This window comes from Scophthalmus maximus, chromosome 11, assembly GCF_022379125.1.
Source record: "Scophthalmus maximus strain ysfricsl-2021 chromosome 11, ASM2237912v1, whole genome shotgun sequence".
In the NCBI taxonomy this organism is placed as follows: domain Eukaryota; kingdom Metazoa; phylum Chordata; class Actinopteri; order Pleuronectiformes; family Scophthalmidae; genus Scophthalmus; species Scophthalmus maximus.
In genome coordinates, this window is record NC_061525.1 from 781,053 (window position 1) to 798,400 (window position 17,348).

At 40.8% G+C, this 17,348-nt stretch overlaps 2 protein-coding genes across 4 annotated transcripts in view; one reads left to right on the top strand and one right to left on the bottom strand.

Moving 5' to 3' along the window:
• The window catches only part of nf1a (neurofibromin 1a), a 102,902-nt gene that overhangs the window by 11,085 nt on the left and 74,469 nt on the right, over positions 1 to 17,348 (bottom strand). For both annotated transcript variants that reach the window (XM_047335433.1, XM_035622816.2), the window contains exons 36-49: positions 11,992 to 12,424; positions 11,515 to 11,855; positions 11,054 to 11,256; positions 10,348 to 10,541; positions 10,132 to 10,272; positions 3,245 to 3,524; positions 2,945 to 3,159; positions 2,797 to 2,858; positions 2,561 to 2,702; positions 2,019 to 2,120; positions 1,578 to 1,718; positions 1,278 to 1,404; positions 800 to 931; positions 12 to 147 (exon numbers count right to left, since the gene is read on the bottom strand). In XM_047335433.1, the coding sequence (XP_047191389.1) occupies positions 12 to 147; positions 800 to 931; positions 1,278 to 1,404; positions 1,578 to 1,718; positions 2,019 to 2,120; positions 2,561 to 2,702; positions 2,797 to 2,858; positions 2,945 to 3,159; positions 3,245 to 3,524; positions 10,132 to 10,272; positions 10,348 to 10,541; positions 11,054 to 11,256; positions 11,515 to 11,855; positions 11,992 to 12,424 (2,649 nt within the window). The remainder of the gene's footprint in view (positions 1 to 11; positions 148 to 799; positions 932 to 1,277; positions 1,405 to 1,577; positions 1,719 to 2,018; positions 2,121 to 2,560; positions 2,703 to 2,796; positions 2,859 to 2,944; positions 3,160 to 3,244; positions 3,525 to 10,131; positions 10,273 to 10,347; positions 10,542 to 11,053; positions 11,257 to 11,514; positions 11,856 to 11,991; positions 12,425 to 17,348) is intronic.
• LOC118299268 lies at positions 8,694 to 14,694 on the top strand. Of its 2 annotated transcripts, none has more exons than XM_035622852.2 (3): positions 8,694 to 8,745; positions 12,615 to 12,780; positions 13,061 to 14,694. In XM_035622852.2, exon 3 carries the CDS (start codon positions 13,067 to 13,069, stop codon positions 13,709 to 13,711), a length of 645 nt encoding a protein of 214 aa, XP_035478745.1. In that variant the 5' UTR covers positions 8,694 to 8,745; positions 12,615 to 12,780; positions 13,061 to 13,066; the 3' UTR covers positions 13,712 to 14,694. The 2 variants fall into 2 exon arrangements, with proteins under 2 accessions (XP_035478745.1, XP_035478744.1); XM_035622851.2 differs by lacking the exon at positions 8,694 to 8,745 and adding an exon at positions 8,845 to 9,094.

The window sequence follows — 17,348 nt, forward strand, 5'->3', positions numbered from 1 at the left end:
ACTTCTGTTACCTGCAGCTGGGATCAGAGATGTGACTGGAGTAGGTTTCCATGGGCACTGGGTCCATGGACAAGTCAGACATCAGTAGTGACTTTCTGTGTTTGAGGCTGCAGCGACTTCGTACCTCTTCAGATACAGTGAGCAGTGCTAAACCACAAAACAAGGAGATGGTGACGATGGTCATCATTGACAGCAAACAGACTCAAACCAACTAAACTACAAGAAAGTAGGTGTTGGTAAATAGTGAGAACTGAGCGCCCGGTAAAAACTCAGTAATAGAATATGAAACTTAAAAACCCAATTTTAAAGGTGGGCAGGATGAATGGAGGACGCATATACTAACAGACCTCATGCCAAAAAGTTTCCGTATTTTTTTCCTAAATTTCTCTTACAACAGGCAATATCGGATTAATCAAACGTTTTGTCTCTTCAGAAAAGTGTATACATTTTTTTGTTTTTACATTTTCCCCTGTGCTGTTACACCCTGTGCTGGTGTTTGGATTCTAAATTACACCTACGGGGGATCAATAAAGGTTAATCTTATCTTACCTTAAATTACCTGCGTAAACAAGATGAATACAACCCCTATGTATTTGAGCGAGCATGGATCAGTATATCTTCATTCCTTGCAATATTAAACCATATGCAGCATAATTGCTTTAAAGTGATGAAAAAACGATCCATAAGTGGAAAAACCTGGTTAACTCGGAAAAGTTCTCCTATATCCCTCGTACGCACAATTTAAGAACAAATTGGATAGTACGAACGATTCTTGCATGAGGCCCAATGTGTTACATACCAGCCAGATAGGCCACACTCTGGGTGTTGACCTCAAACTTGTCACATTTCAGGTGTTTGCTGATGAGAGCCAGCAGTGTGTGAAGGATTCTCACTGTTCTCGCTACTGTGGTGGGTGATGGGTGTCTGTAGCCTAGAGACACAAGTTGGAGACATAAAGAGAGACCATCAGGTACAACATACTGATCCAAACATTTTGAAAACAAAAAGGATACGCATGATACGTTATACTCAAACACAGCAGTAATAATACATAAAGTGGAGCTCACTGTAACTTTCTGATGGTAACTGGTTTCCTTCATGAAAAACTGAACAAACGTTCAGCACTAAAAACAGTCACAGCCAAATGATGTGATTTTCCTGTTGTCGTCATGGTTTCAAGTATGAGGCTGATGTGAGTTTGTGCACCCAGTGACCTAACAGAGATCACAATGTATCTGTTGAATTTAAAAGCGTATCTCTATCCACAGTTGCTTTACCTTTGAGTAGGTGGCCCACCAGTGCAAAGTTGAAATTAGCACTAAAATTGAGGCCCACAAAATGATCCATCTGCTTACAGTGCCACTCTAAGGGATGTCTGATCTCCATGAACACTTCTTCTGGACTCTGGAGGAGAAGAGGTGTAGGAGTGTTTAAAAACATTCACTGTCTCATCAGTGCAATTAGATGTGTAGTGGCTTTTAGTTTACAGGACATCAAAATGTGGGAATGGTCAAGCCCAGAGCAGACCAGACTTTGTGCTTTCAGGGGTAAGGTAGGTGTCAAAGCATCTGTTTTACCTTGTCGTTGAAAATGCGCATTGTGTCAAGAGTATGGAGGTTCTGCTCCAGCAGGGCAGTTCCAGCAGAGTACAGGTTGACTTCATCCAGCTGCAGCACAGCTACTGCGACCCAGAACAGAGCTTTGTGCATGGGGGACTCCTGCAAACACAGAGGAAGGGCTCAGTTACACAGCAATTTATAGATGGTGTGACTGGCCAAAAACATCAGGGGAGGGTTGTACTGGTATTGCCAGTGACATGACTAAATACCAAATTTGAGGGATGAAAAGACAACAACTAATGAACTAATGAAACTGTTCACATTACAAATACTGACAAAATTTCAAGTCTGCAATTTAAGTTCATTAGTTTGGTATAACTAAGAAACAACAATCAGCTGTAATAAGTAGTGACATTGGTGGTTCCTGTGGCTGCAGGCAGATTTACAGTGGTTCTGTACCTTATTGAGAAGAGGCTGCAACTTGGTTAGAGCAATGACTGTGGCCTCTATTAATACTTGGCTGTTGTAATTGTCTGGTCCCTTCAGACAGCTCTCCAGACCCTGGGATGGGGACAAGACATCAGTGGACTAACATTAGCACTCTGCTGTTGTTTTTGTACACAAACACAAACACACAAAATTATCATACATGTAGTATCAAAAAAATATCAATAATTCCTTCTTTTTTTATATATTAAGATTATCGTCAATACCGGAATATTGCATATGAATTACACAGTCACAGTGACCTTGACCTCTGACCACCAAATTCTGATCAGTTCATCCTCGAGTCTCATAGAATATTTGAAAAGGTAAGAAATTCCCAAAGCAATTCTGAGATTTCGCATTCACACATTTCAGGGAGGGACAACCTGAAAACATAAAATATTATCATATAGTATATATCATGTATTTCAATCTTCACATTAAGACAAAGACAATTTCAACATCGGATTTGACACAATCGGACCACAGGTAGCGGAGTGAACGTGGGCTCTTACCCGGTCGATGCTGAGCAGGGGGCTTGCCTTGCTGAGGATTCGGATGATCTGCTTGATCTGGCCATGGCTCACTCTTTTACTGATGCAGCCAAACACCACCAGTGCTCTTGGCTGGAGAGACGGGTTATACTGGAATGCAAACCTAGAATCCAAACACACACAAACACATATGATCCACGTTGCACATTCATGTTCTTAGCACAGATGCATTCGATTAGAATGGAGGAAGTTCATACTTCTGTGCAAGTTCTGTCCACTGGTCTAACCACTTGCAGGCTGGGATGTCCCTCATACAGGCCTGAGGAAAGACAACAAAGAGCTTTTATGACATGAATGCACTGGGCTAACAGATGATTAGTAGCAGGCTTGATTTTCACTGCTGACCTCCATGATCTCTAGTAAGGCCTCAGTGACGGTCTCCAGGGAGGACAGGGCGAACGTCTCCCTCTCGTAAGAGCCCGGTGAGAAGGAGCGGTCTCTGTAGCTGGAGCGGAAGGCAATGACGGCGGCTGACTTGACTTTACTGATGCCGAACAGCAGGTAAAACTTGGGCAGGGAGAATTCAGTCAGGCTTAGCCTCAGCACCTGCTTTGTCTCCTCTGGAATCAATACAACAAAACATTGGTTTTGATAGGACACAAGTTATTTTGTGCATGTGTGTGTGCAGTGAACGTCAGTCCTCACCACTGAAGTTGAGCTGAGAGCAGGTGCAGAGGGAGTGGATGATGTTTATAACCAAACCATGGGTGGAAGCCCTGAGTGACAGCGGCCCGGTGGCTACCAGCAGGGTTACTACGTGGAACAGGTAGGGCAGGTGGGCTGCAACATCGAGGGAGTTGTTGAAAGACAGCATGAGCATGTAGCGTGCCAAGATTGCAATATCGTCCCACATAAGATGCTGCTCCAGCGTGGGTGTTGGCGACAAGCATGTCTTGTCTATGATCTTGCACATCCGTCCAATAACCTGCCATAAAGAGAAAGACATTAAAAACACAGACACCATTTGTACTTCTCTTTTTCCTGCCTCTTTATTGACTGGTAAAAGTCTGGATATTAAATGGCAAATGGAATGCATCTATATAAGGATTTTCTGGTCTCGCTTGCAACTCAAAGTGCTTTACAGTTCAGTTGACATTCACCCATTCACACATTCACACAGTGAGTGTAGTTTGTGCGCAGTAAACACAGCAAACGGTAAGAATCATCCTTCGCCTGAGAAAAGTATATAGTTTCCAAAAAAAGTACAAATACTCAAAAACTGTACTTAAGTACAGTACTTAAAAAAATGTACCTCGTTACTATCCACCACTGGAGAGGACTTAGTGGTTTTTTGAACAGTGGTTGTAGCATTGTAGACCGCTGTTTATTTTAGTTTGAATGTTTGGTCCAAAAGTTTCACAAATTTCTTTAAAAAAGCGAAGGGGAACATCATCTGTAGGACAAGCTGTGGGTTCCACCGCTCACAAGCTCAAACTGGTTGAAAACAAGTGACAGAGATGGAAGGGTCAGAAGGTGAGATGTGCGCTCTAATAATCAATGACCTCGTCAGCTGATACTGTTAGCCAGTCCCCGCTAGCCGGTGCTAGCCGCTCCAGTGTAGCTTCTTTAGTTCCTTCTGCTCCCCCAGCAGCTCCCGAGCAGCCGGGAGGACAGGGCAACTGGGTGACTGTCCGCAATAAGAGGCATAGTCCTAAACTGAAGCTCACGGTTCACCACCAACCACTTCACGTTTCCAATAAATTCTCCCCTCTCGACACACCCGCTGAGGAAACAACTCTGATCATTGGTGACTCTGTTTTGAGGAACGTGAAGTTAGCGAAACCAGCGACCACAGTCTGTATCCCTGGGGCCACAGTCTGTATCCCAGGGGCCAGAGCAGGCGACGTTGAATCCCACATAAAACTGCTGGCTAAGGATAAACGTAGATATGGTAAAATTATTATTCACGTCGGCAGGAACGACACCCGATTACACCAATCGGAGGTCATGAAGATGAATATTGATTTGTGTGTACTTATGCAAGAGCAATGTTGGACTCTGTAGACTTCTCTGGACCCCTGCCCAACTTGAACAGTGATGACATGTATAGCCGTACATCATCACTAAACCGCTGGTTGTCGAGGTGGTGTCCAGATAACAATGTGGGCTTCATAGATAACTTTGGGAGAATTCCTGGTCTGATGGGGAGAGACAGCAACATTGGATGGTGCAGCTCTCATTTGTAGAAACCTTTTTCGGTTACCTAGACGGTCAAACCCGTGACATTTCAGAGTAGGGACCAGGAAGCAGAGTTGCAGTTTTACACGCTTCTCTGCACTTCTATTACAGCAGCCCCCCTTACAATACCCTTATTCTGCCCCACGACCACTTCAACTATCTAAACGAAAGGTAAATAAAAGAGGTGTAATTCACACAAATCTCATAAAGATCAACATAAAGTCTATAAATGAACCTAAAAATAGGACAATAAAATGTGGATTATTAAATTTTAGGTCACTCCCATCTAAATCTTTGTTAGTGAATGATCTGATAACTGATCAACACGTTGATTTACTCTGTATGACTGACACCTGGCTATAGCCAGAAGAATACGTTAGTTTAAATAAATCAACACCTCCCTCTTATAATAATACTCATATTCCTCGGACCACAGGCCGAGGAGGAGGAGTAGCAGCAATCTTTCAATCAGACTTATTGCTTAACCCTCGACCTAAACATAGTTTTAAACTCATTTGAAAGCCTGACTACAGTTATTGTAGTCGTTGTATATCGACCACCAGGCCCTTACTCTGAATTTCTATCTGAATTTTCAGACTTTTTATCTGAGTTGGTGCTAAGCACAGATAGTTATTATAGTGGGTGATTTCAACATTCATGTGGACGTTGCCAACGACAGCCTTAGTTTTGCCTTTAATTCGCTCATAGACTCAATTGGTTTTACTCAACATGTAAACAAACCCACTCACTGTTTTAATCACACCCTCGACCTCGTTCTGACATATGGCATAGACACTGACAATCTAATAGTATTTCCTCAAAACCCTCTGTCCGATCACTACTTAGTTACATTTGAATTCTCGATTATTAACTCTACTGAATTTGGAGAAATGTTCTACTACAGCAGGTGTCTATCAGAAAACTCTGTTAGTAAATTCAAAGAAAAAGTTTCTTCGTTATTTACTCCACTGCCATGTGTCGATACAGTGCAGGATAGTTATCCAAATTTTACTCCCACACAAATTGATGATGTTGTTGATAGTGCAGCAGCCTCACTACGTTCCACACTTGACACTGTCGCCCCTCTGAAAAAGAAGACAGTCAAACAGAGGAGGAGAGCTCCATGGTTTTATGCAGAGACACGTGCTTTAAAACAGAGGTCACGAAGGTTAGAAAGGAAGTGGCGTTCCAATAGTCTAGATGATTCTCACCTAGACTGGAAAAATAGTTTAATTACATATAGGAAAGCCCTCCGAAATGCCAGAACCAATTATTATTCTTCACTAATAGAGGAAAATAAAAACAACCCCAGGTTCCTCTTCAGCACTGTAGCCAGGCTGACAGAAAGTAAAAGCTCTACTGAACAGTCTATTCCTCCAACTCTAAGTAGCAATGACTTCATGAGCTTCTTTACTAATAAGATTATTACCATCAGAGAAAAAATTTACCAGCTTCTTCCCACTAATAGCACAGACACACTGTCCAACACAGTAGCTTCTGAACCAATAGTATCGCCTAATTTATATTTAGAATGCTTCTCCCCTATAGATCTGGCTGAGCTGACTTCACTTGTCACTTCATCCAAGCCATCAACCTCTCTTTTAGATCCTATTCCATCATGCTATTTAAGGATGTATTAACTTTAATTAATAATTCCATATTAGATCAGATCAATTTATCTATATTAACAGGCTATGTACCAAAGGCCTTTAAGGTGGCAGTAGTTAAACCTCTGCTCAAAAAACCGACTCTAGACCCAGATATCTTGGCTAACTATAGACCCATATCAAACCTCCCCTTTATCTCTAAAATCCTTGAAAAAACAGTTTCTAACCAGTAATGTGACTATTTACACAGGAATAGTCTGCTTGAAGACTTTCAGTCAGGGTTTAGAAAACACCATAGTACAGAAACAGAACTACTGAAGGTTACCAACGACCTTCTCATGGCCTCAGACAATGGATATGTTTCTATTCTCGTCCTTTTAGATCTTAGTGCTGCATTTGATACCATCGATCACAAAATTCTGTTACAGAGACTAGAACACATTGGGATTAAAGGAACAGCAATAGAATGTTGTAAGTCCTACTTATCTGATAGATTTCAGTTTGTTAATGTTAATAACAAATCTTCCATTCTTACAAAAGTGAGACATGGAGTACCACAAGGTTCTGTACTGGGACCGATACTTTTCACTTTATATATGCTTCCTTTAGGCAATATTATAAGAAAACACCACATCAATTTCCATTGCTACGCCGATGATACCCAGCTGCATTTATCTATAAAGCCAGATGAAACTAATCAGGTAGACAAACTTCAGGACTGTCTTAAATACATAAAGGCCTGGATGACTTTTACTTTTTTACTTAATCATTTTACCCTGCCCTAAACACCTCAGAGAAACATTATCTGATCATATAGTTACCTTGGATGGTATAACCTTGGCCTCCAGCTCTACTGGGAGAAACCTTTGAGTTACATTTGACCAGGACATGTCCTTTGACTCACACATAAAACAAGTTTCTAGGACAGCCTTCTTTCACCTGCGCAACATCAAGAACATTAGAAACATCCTATCTCAAAAGGATGCTGAAAAACTAGTCCATGCATTTGTTACTTCTAGACTGGACTACTGTAATTCATTACTGCTAGGATGCCCCAATAAGTCTGTGAAAAGCCTCCAGTTAATCCAAAATGCCGCAGCACGAGTTCTGACAGGAACTAGAAAAAGATATCACATTTCTCCATTGTTAGAATCTCTGCATTGGGTTCCTGTAAAATTCAGAATAGAATTCAAAATCCTGCTCCTAACCTACAAAGCCCTTAATAATCAAGCCCCATCATATCTTACAGAGCTCATAGTTTCATATTATCCCAATAGATCACTTCGCTCTGTAAATGCAGGACTACTTGTGTTTCCCAGAGTCTGTAAAAGTAGAATGGGAGGCAGAGCCTTCAGCCACCAGGCTCCTCTCCTCTGGAACCAGCTCCCAGTTTGTGTCAGGGAGGCAGATACCCTCTTTACATTTAAAGTTAAACTTAAAACCTTCCTCTTTGATAAAGCTTATAGTTAGAGCTGCTCAGGTGTTTAATAAAACATTTCTTTATTATGCTGCTATAGGCCTAGACTGCTGGGGGAACTTATATCATGAGCATCTTTCTCCCTCTCCTGTTCTCTCCTTCTCCCTCTCTGACCCCAGAGCTGCAGGACCCAAACCCCTCATTATTATTGTTATTATTATTATTATTAATAATAATATCATCACTAATAATAACAACAACATAATTTTATTTTCTAATTATAAGTATCAGTCTGGTAGAGATTAAAGCGGCGGTTGTACAACTGTCCTCTCTCTCTCTCTTCTCTCCTACTGTCTCTCCTCCCACCCTCTTTCTGCCCACCTCTCCTCTCTTCCTCATTTCTCTCCTCACCCCAACCGGTCGAGACAGATGACCGCCCACAACTGAGTCCGGTTCTGTCAGAGATTTCTTCCTGTTAAAATTGAGTTTTTTCTCTCCACCGTCACCAAGTGCTTTGCTCATTGTGGGATTTGTTGGGTTTTCCCTGTAATATTGTAATATTGACCTCACTATGTAAAGTGCCTTGAGACAATGTATGTTGTGTTATGGCGCTATACAAATAAAATTGAATTGAATTGAATTGAATTGAACAATAATCTTGTCAACAATGATCTTGTCTCTGAGGAAAGATCAAGAGAAGCAGATTGGTTTTTTTTTAGAATAGACTTATGGTACTAAAAAGAACATGAACAGTTTTCTGATATCTGCAGCTGGTCAATATGACAACATGGCTATGGTTATAACCATTTAGAAAATAGCATTTATTCAACTCTTGGGAGACAAAGAGTTTGAGTACTGCAAACAAGGGTCCATTGTTCTTAGTTGGCTGTCCCGGCATGACATCAGACAGTATTCCAGTGGACAGCACTGGAGTAAACACTCAGGTATGTTCCAAAAGACATTTCATATTATTAATTGAACATTCATAAATTCAGTACAGCACTCTGATAAAACTACACTAAATCACTAAGGGGTGCAGCAGCACATCAACTTCAACACTGACTGGCTTTTCTTCCACAATCTTGACTTCACAATAGCCACCATTCAGTGCATTGTGGTGTCTGGGGCCTGGCTTTTCTTTTGTCTGCATGTGTATGTTGTGTTTGTTTATCTAAAGTTGAGGCTGAATTAGGATTCAAAGCACACAGATGATGGACAGTGATTGGATGAGTTGTTCTCTTTGGATTCTTTAGTCGGGGGATATTTACAGCTTTGGATTAACTTCTTTTATAAGTAAGTTATTATTTTCATTTACTGCAGATTTCTCACATTATTGTCAACTAACCCTTTAACAGAATTTCCATTCCTTCCTTCATTCACCTTGTTAATTTATCCATAAAACTATGTCAGAGCTGAAATACATTAATTTTGTGTTAACCTTGTGGAATATCACATTCAGATTTTACTCCAACAATATGGAAAAGTATTATTCAAACTTGCGGTAGAAGGATTTGAAGTATTTTGCCTAATTTTTTGGAAAACCTCTGTAAAACTTGTGTTATTTGTATTTAAACGTTGCTGAATTTTAAGGCTGACTGGTATTGGAAGTCCATTTAGTGCAATACAGCATTGCCTCATCTGACACCTAAAGCACATGCCAGATGGCCCATATGGAGGTACAGTACAGGAGCACTGTGAAGTTCCCTGCCATTGAAATGTGCTCAATAGATTAATTTGCCTTAAAGTAGCTGGGATGTGCTTATCTGGGAAAAGATGTGACAAGAAGAGCTATTTTTCTGAGTGTTGAGACATGGCAAGACACTGCACTTTGAGATTGCTTTTAGCAATGAAAAGTGATCATAAATGAAATTTATTATTATTATTATTACTGGTGGTATGAATGTTTCATAAGGGAGCAATATCTTGAAACGTGAATCACTCCCTTCGTAACGAGAAGGAATGTGTGAATACCCACTGAATCAAACTTAGTGCAAAATTCTGTTCATTTGGACATGGTGATGTTGCTGTACTCCGTTAACATCATCTCAACTAGAAGTGACCGAAAACAAAGAGGTATGACATCAGTTGGTTCTATTACCACCGTGCCTCAATAATGTCCCAGGTCAAATATAGAGGGAGACATGCAGTGGTTGACTTACCTGGTTATCTAACAGTGCTCACAAACACTGCTCTGCGCACTGGGCAAAAACAAAGTCTCCTCTGACATTGTAGAGATCACTAATTTAATCCAAATCATAACTAGGTCTGTCCAGGTTAACATGTGATGTGTACAGGTCACTGTGCTATGAGCTCACAGAGGGGAGTCTCACCTTGCTGGAGACCAGTTTGACATTCCCTGATGCCAAAGCCACTGCAGTATCAGCCATGACCTCTGCTTTGATGGAGCCTAGGCCTCCTGTGGCACTTGTCTTAATGAAGCTGTCCAACACCACATCCAGCAGGTCTGTTATCTGAAGACAGCGACAAGGTTAGAGGCCAAAACACTTGACATTTGGACAGTACAAACGGTTGGTATGGTGACACACCTGGCCGAGGCTTCCCCAGATCTTAGCTTGGATAGACGGATACATCTGCTTTTCATTGATGGTCATGGTGATGAGTTTGTCCAAAATTGCAGTGACGCGCTGGCGCTTGGCATCATCATTGTGCTTACAGAAGCGAACCAGGTTGAGCAGCCAGGGTGTCATGTACTCCAGGCAGAGATGCTTCAGCTCAATACCTGCAACACACCAACACAGAGACTTTACACAAACCCTGGTTTGCTATCACAGAAATGGATTATTGTTGCAAGTAGAGAGAAAATAAAGATTTTCTTATTATTTGTGACTTACAGTCAGCCACACTACTGTACTTTGTCTTTTTGTAAAGAACCACCTCAAATCATTTTAACATTTGTATTCACCAATTTTATAAATACACACAGAATAAAAGTTAGTATCATAAATAGAACTCTGTGTTGGAAAACAGTTGTGGGATATCTTCTGAGGCTCTGGAGGAGCTTTCTAAAGTCTTAGAAAATAACTGATGATGTCATAGTGATCTCCAGTGTGTAATATCAGCTTGGGCTTGGTGAGAGCCTGTGTCACAAACTGAGGGCAAGCAGGCTAACAAAATGCCATAACTGGTTGCCTCATAGGAAATGTAGGATCCCATTAGCCCACCGACACTCTGTCTGCATGACAACTGCTTTACATCATGTATGTGTGCCAGCAGCTCTATTAAGTGACTTACTGGACTTGCTGAAGCCCGAGATGCACTCCTCCAGAAACTCCAGTGTCAGATGGGGCTCATTGGCAGCTAGAGTCTTGCTGATGGAGACAATGAAGAGGGTGTTGTTGGCCGGGATGCACAGGCCTGACGTCTCCAGCAGCTGTCCCTCTATCTTCAAGTTAAAGGTGCAGGTCAAAGCACACAACAGATTGTAGGCTGCAGACCTGGAAGTGAGAAAGCATTAAGTCAGGTGCTAAGCCCAGTTCAGCACAGGTATTATGTTATTTTGGCCATGTAGAATAAAGCAACTCTACTACCTGAGCCACAGCTGGCAATGTAAGAAACAATTTGTAAGAATGTGTGTGAATGGGTAAATGTGACCTGTGTCCTGTATAGGACTTTGACTAGTCAATAAGCCTAGAAAAGTCCTGTATGAATAAGAATACTTCGGAGAATAACTCTAGATGCCCTGCAATACTGACCTGAGGCTGGGATCAGAACTGCCAAGGTTGAGCAGAGCGATGTTGAGCAGAGTGCCAGGAACATCTTTTGGACGGATCTTGGTGTGCTGTGGTATAGAGTCGGGCTGCGACAGCTCCCAGCGCGTCCTGATATGGATGATGGACTGGACGATTGCATCACACTCCTGGTGCATGAATGTGAGTGGTGTGCCCTGATTGGCCATGGTGAGGGTGAACTGGCTCTCATCCACCAGGCAAATCTCCTCAATCTCCGACGCGTAGTAGACATCATTGAGGAAGACTGGCTGGCCGAGGACACGTGTGCGCTCGGCTGAAGTCACCTGAACTGCTGTCGAACCCACCTGATCAACAAGAAAATGAGTTGTTTTAGCAAACCCAACGCTTGCTTGATTGATTTCTAATGACTTCACTTTGCCTAATAAAAACCAGTCTAAATATTAAGCGCCTTTTAGTACAACTGTATTGCTGCATCCTCACCTTTATTGAGACCTTGGTGTCTTTATGGGCCAGCTTAAGGGCATTATGGAAAACTTTGAGGTCTTCCTCCAGGGTCAGCGTGGCTGCAGGCAGCTTCTGCTGGTCAGGTTCGATATGCTCGGCCAGTTTAGCAGGAGAGTCAATAAACTGGAGTCGCTTGCTGCCTTTCAGGCCTGTCAGAAGCCGCTCATGGTATTTGGTGTACTCTCTCACCCATGTGTTGCAATTGTACACATAAACAGCTGCTACGTTTTCATAGGCGAAGCCAGGAAAGACCACAAACCACTTGGATAGGAAGTCGGTCTTGAAGCGATTGCTGGGTCCTACATGGGTTAAGTCTACAACTATCTCATATGGCTTGGCATAGTAGGGTTTGAGGGTAAGGAGGACATGATAGATGAGTAGGTCACCGTTGATCTGCCCCGTTTTGAACCTATAGAAATAAGACAAATAACATCAGACAAAATCAAATATAAATTACTGCTTTCTGTACTAAATGAATGTATTATTGGGTTGGTTGTGAGTTGTGGCCACAAGTCAGCCCAGAATTGCAAATAACATATATTGCATACATTCTGATTTCTGAGAAAACCTTTTCTTTATTGTATCACTTTTCTTGTCAGAGCTCTTCTGCCCCTGAAGTATCAAACCAGAGGCCCTGAAAATACGAGACTAGGACAGTCCCAGGGAACAGGTTGGGAAGTGAGTTCAGAGCATTTAAAGAGACTTTCTGCAGCAGGTGTCTCAGTCCATCTCCAAACCAACACTTCTACCATTAGACTGGTTCAAGTAAGTATTGTTAATATTACATCTTGTAGCTTCTCTCTGAATCAAATCATAGAAAACCCCGTTGTTATTGAATATGATACCACAAAAATCATTGATCATACATCAACTTTGTGTTCTGTGTTTTTTGCAGTCACATACTGCAAGTTGTTAAAAAAGTTGTTAATTAAGGCTGAGTGATTCAGTACAATCAAATTCACCTGAAACAGTTTACAGACTGTAAATGATACAGCTAGACTAAATAACTGACTTAGTTATTCTTTGAAAAATGTCTTTATTTCAGAGCACAATGAAAGGCACCAGAACTTCTCTGAGGCTGTTCCTGCTACTCAACCAACTGCTGTTCTGTCCCACTGATGCAGGCCAAGGCCTTTCAACCATGCAGATGAGCACATACAAAATAAAGGATCAAGGTAACAGTTCACCCTCTGCCATGGAGCCCAGCCCCACTACCACTGACACGCACACCAATGGCACTTGTGCTGACTGTTTGATTGACATTGAGATGGGTCTGATTGCCATAAGTTCAGCAGGGGGGCTGATTGTCTGCCTCCTGGTTGCCACCGTGGTATTGGCATGCCAGGTCTGCCACATTCAGCGCAGGGTTTATCCCCCTCGAACGTCACAGTCCAACATGGACCTGATGAACAGAGCAAGCTACTGGGGCACAGACCAGCCAGATGACAGAGGAGTGGTTGGGCCATGTGACACGACTGTCATACTTGAAGAGGAGAGAGCAGAGAGCAAGATGGAGGAAGAGATGCAGGTTGAAATAGAAGAGGCAAATGAAGAGGCTGGGAAAAGACTTGAGGAAGGGGCAACGGCAATGGCTTTTGACCCAGAAGAGAAGGCCAGTGATATTCAGAACTACAGGTCCAGGGACTCCTGTATTGAGAGTCCCAGGGATCTAGAGGACATGCCCCTTGTTGTGTAAGAAGAAAAAAATCCAGCCTTAGACACTCAAAACATTAACCAGCCAGTTCAGCTCATGTGTTGAGGTTTAATTGAGCATCATTCACATTTTAACAATTTATTTTACAACTTTAGTAAAATGTTTGAAATTTTGAATACCTGTGCTGATACAAAACCTGAGTTGTGGTACCGATAGCAAAAAATATATATTCTTTGAAATGTTTTAAGAAAAATTCAAGAAATCCTTATTTCATTCAAGAGGCAGAAGTTCTGAAATGTAATATACTTGTTTTATACTTTGTAAAGTGTAAAATTGGCAAAATGTGGGTTCTTTATCAGGAAGTTTACAAATCTGATAATGCATCCAGATATTTGGATATTTAATACTAGACAGTATTGTGGTTACAATATTGAGGTTCAATACCCAGTTCTAATAATGTGTATACATTTTGATGTGTTATTTTAACATAAATTGTTCTAAATAATGGTAATCTATTTGGAATTACAAATACTTCAGTTGGAATAAGGAAATGAGTATTTGCAATATAAAGTGTTGCTGAGTTTAATTTGTGGACAAGTGTTAGGTCAAAAGTAATGCAAAAGCCAGCTTCAACTCTAAACAAATATTTTTTTAAAAAGTGAATGGTACATCAATTCTTATGTTTTACAAAGTAACTGAGTGGACACGATAATTTCAGAAACACACAAAATGTACTGCAACAAGTACATCAAAAACTTTTAAAGTATCGAAGTGATCCTGAGTTCTCTGCCGCAATGCAACCTTGTGTGCTACTACAGCCACGTTGAAATGATAGTCAGAAAGTTGGGCTCAATGTCTGCTAACAGTTGTTGTATTAATGAATCTCTGTTGAACTTAGCTTCTGTCACTTCAGCTATCTATGACTTAATACCTGTAATACTTCTGCTCTTTTAAAACCATTATGCACATGAAAAAAGCATTAATTTAAAAATTCCTGATTTTAAATAAAAAGATTTTTTGCATTATGTCAATGTCCTTGTGTTTTCAATAATTATTCATAATTTTGGTTAATATCCCTCTATTTATATTGGCCTATAGTGTATAGTTGGAAAAAGCATTGAAGCATAATTGTAAAAAGAAATTATCTAGATCAAGGCCGCCCATGGTGGGCCAAATTTGTTTTGGCCCACCATGGCATTCGACAAGCTCATGCTCATTCTCCTCTTATTTTGAAGCGTATTGACAACGGAAAGTACATTTTGTACAGCTAAAAAGTTCATAATCTGAGTTTTTTTCAAGCTGAAGTAAAATGCCCACTATTCAAAATATTAATAATATATTCAAAACTATACAAAGGTGGACGATGCAGCTGATTCAACTTATTTTTCCTTGATTTGCACGTCTTTCCTTTTAAATATGTTTATGCTCCCAAAAACAAGCATATGGATCATCTCTTCAAATTAATAAAATTACTGTAAAGCAGATTAAAGAGTAGTGTGTATTATTTTGAAATTTTATTTTAGATTTAGAGTGTTAATTGTCTAAAAGAATATGATACATTTTGATGTAATGTAATTTGATATGACATCAACATTTATTTTTGGCCCGTGGCCTTCCATTGAGATTAATGTTTTGCTCTTCATAGGATAGAATTTGGGCACATCTGATCTAGATACTAAGTAGTTAAGTACTGTAGTTGTGGTGAGTACAAATTAAAAATACTAATGTTCTATATATTACCATTCAATGTGGTGAGTTAGACTAAAGTTAAAGTTTTGCTGCATAAGCTAAAGCTAGCAGTCAAAGATTAACTGTATGAGAAACACTATTTCTTGCAATCTGAAACACCCAAAACCGTTTCTGTAGTTTAAGAATGTGTGAGCTTACTTAGATATCACTGTGTGTCTATCCAGTTGTTGAGCATGTTTAAAAAAGTGAGTCATGCCATTAAATTCATATATCTGACATAGCAGCTACATGGAAAAAAGGGCTCTGCTAGAGATTCATTTAATGGCTGTATATTCAAGACATCATGCCTACATAGAGCACATGTTAAAAATGTATTTTTGATCAATTCATAGTTTTGTTTAATAATTCTAATGTAGTGTGTGAGATATGAATACAATGTTTTGCAATGCAGTCGTTAATAGTAAATTGACTGCATTTATATAGCACTTTTCTAGTCTCGACAAGTACTACAAATCCTATTCACATACTCTGTGAAGAGTATACTGTGTGATTGCCTCGTCTCTCGGGGGTTGTTAGTCATTGCTGCATCCGACAATATTAGTTTTTTTATTTGTTTGTTGTATTTTTTTTAGTAGAGCAGGATACAACAAGTGAGACAAGAAACATTTGGTGAGTAACACAAAGGGTGGGCTACAACAATAACAGTGAGGCTTAAGATGAAAACAAACTAAACAAAAATAAATATGGTGGACGATAAGAAGGGGTTTGTTACTGGAGAAAGTGAAACTTATCCCCTGCATCTCAACTACGATCTGGATGACAAGCAGGAAAAGATCAACACCAGTGTAGTGATGGAATGGAAACGGTAAACGGTAAAATTAGCTCGACAACATTTGCAGTAAATAGTTATTTGGTCCTGGTCTGACTTTTTCAAACCATGCCATCCTCTATTTGTCATTACGGTCTCTAAAACTTTCTAAAACAACCGACCTGTACATCATGGTTTCTGCTCTACAGCTTTAGCATGGCTTTAGTGGTGCATCACTGAAAAGGGCCGCCCCCCCCCCCGTCAGCAAAATGAATGTAATGTATTGTAATGTAACTCTCAAGATAACCCCCAGTCAAAGTATTGGCTGTTTCTTAACAAATTATGATAAACGGAGACATTTGAAAGAGTAAACATTTCCTCTTAACAGTCTCAGTAAGCAGGGAAAAACATTTCCCCAACAGTTCCCCCTTTTTAAAATTTTAACTTAACACTAGATCACAATACGATACAAGGATACAAAGCAACATCAACAAAAAATCAGATGACATAGATTAATCAAAATAAGATTTCAATGATCTTAATCAACCAAATGCTGACGAACATGTCTGATAAACTATTTGTGGAATGCTTATTATAGTTTTATAGCTCCTCCCTCAGGAGCTCTGCTAAGAACAGGGTGATTTTGGCCTGTCCAATTAATATTCATGAGCCTTTCTTCTAATTGGCTGACTGTTTTCTGAGTGACACATGGCCAGGCCAACCACAGGTAACATGTTGTTGACGACAGGAGACAACCAACCACCTCCTCAAACACGTGTTTGGTAGAGAGGCGTAACTCCTGAGGAATGGGGCAGTGAATGGAGTCTGTGCGTAGTGGTGTGTGTCTGCTGCTGCCGGGACAGAGACGCCGGCTGTTCTGGGCGGTGAAGGAGCTGGCGGACCGGAGCAGCGCCCAGCTGTGACTGCGGCAGCCTGTCTCCCTCTCGGTCGCTTCCTGGGCATTAGCCACAGTTTCTTACATTAACCTTCTTAGGAAGCTTGTGCAATGACCAAATAATAATATATAATAATGAGGCCTGTGCAATGATGTAGCTTCCTGACATCCAAGACTGAACAGCGTTTCCTGAACATTTTCTGCTGTTGATAGCTCGGCATCGGAATGACGGGTGGGCCGTGCTGGGGGAAGCTGAAGGCGGTGACTATGTAGCTGTGACATCACTC

Bases quoted from the DNA above. Each gene is read 5' to 3' on its own strand.
- LOC118299268 (XM_035622852.2), top strand. From the start codon at position 13,067: ATGAAAGGCACCAGAACTTCTCTGAGGCTGTTCCTGCTACTCAACCAA.